Source organism: Sphaeroforma arctica (genome assembly GCF_001186125.1).
Source record: "Sphaeroforma arctica JP610 unplaced genomic scaffold supercont1.9890, whole genome shotgun sequence".
NCBI lineage: Eukaryota > Ichthyosporea > Ichthyophonida > Sphaeroforma > Sphaeroforma arctica.
In genome coordinates this window covers 1-1,013 of record NW_014030668.1, presented here as the reverse complement: position 1 = coordinate 1,013, position 1,013 = coordinate 1, and the positions used below count along the sequence as shown (strand labels likewise).

Below are 1,013 nucleotides of genomic sequence, written 5' to 3'. Positions count from 1 at the left end.
TATATTACAACCAAAAGAAATATGGGAATATTGATTTCTCACAGACACATACCACAGGTCCATGATGAACCCTCGGCTCGCGAACGTCATATTCAATCCAATCGAAGCGCACTTTAACGACATCAAGCAAACCTGAATTCTTGGGTTGTGCTCAAACTCTCTCAGACAGTCCTGTCTCGCTGCAAGTGTGAGAATGATCGGATGTCTGGAAACTTGAGACTTAAAAATTGACTTACAAGGGGCGTGATATCAGGGTTGACTTAGGATAGTAGGAGTTATAAACGATCTGAGATTCGGTATTGATATTCAAATTGAGTTAATTGACACAGAATACGCGCCACGATAGAAGATGCACGAGTTTGATTGTTGTTGTGTGAAACTAGCAAAGTTGATACTATGAAGTCACTCGTCAGTTAACTGTAATCGACATAAATGTCCCACAAACATACCGGCTATCGACATCGACCCGTTATACATCAGAGTGTCTACATCCTCACGTTGCAGGATAGACTCCACAATCTTCAGGAATCCCACGAACTGAGAGAATACCACCACCTTCTCATATGGGTTGATAGCCCAGGCATCCCTTAACCGCTGTACGAATACGTCTATCTTGGTAGAAGACGACATGGCCCCGTACTTTGTGATACCGTCGATAATCCGCTTGTTCAGCTCCGCTTGGGTTCTACGAGGAAATGTGAGGTGGAAGGTGGTCATGAAAGATGTTGACTTACCTTTATAGCTTCATTTGCAGTCATTTCAGGATTTAAACTACAAAACAAAAAAGCGAAAAACAGAGATGATAAAAATAGGTATACACACACATATATGTATTTCTAGAGTTGGCATAGATACGCATAGATACGTATACACACACGCACACCCATATATATATATATATATACATATATACATATACATAATATTTATATATATATATATATATATATATATATATATATATATATATATATATATATAGTAGTGTGTGTTGTGTGTGTGTGTGTGTGTGT

General features: G+C 38.4%; 1 protein-coding gene across 1 annotated transcript; it reads right to left on the bottom strand.

The window, feature by feature from the left end:
* Positions 1 to 449: 449 nt before the first annotated feature.
* Positions 450 to 717, bottom strand: SARC_17154 (hypothetical protein; the record flags this gene model as incomplete). Its single annotated transcript, XM_014288747.1, has 1 exon — positions 450 to 717. A coding segment is annotated over one exon (268 nt), but the record flags the coding sequence as incomplete, so codon positions are not given.
* Positions 718 to 1,013: the final 296 nt, after the last annotated feature.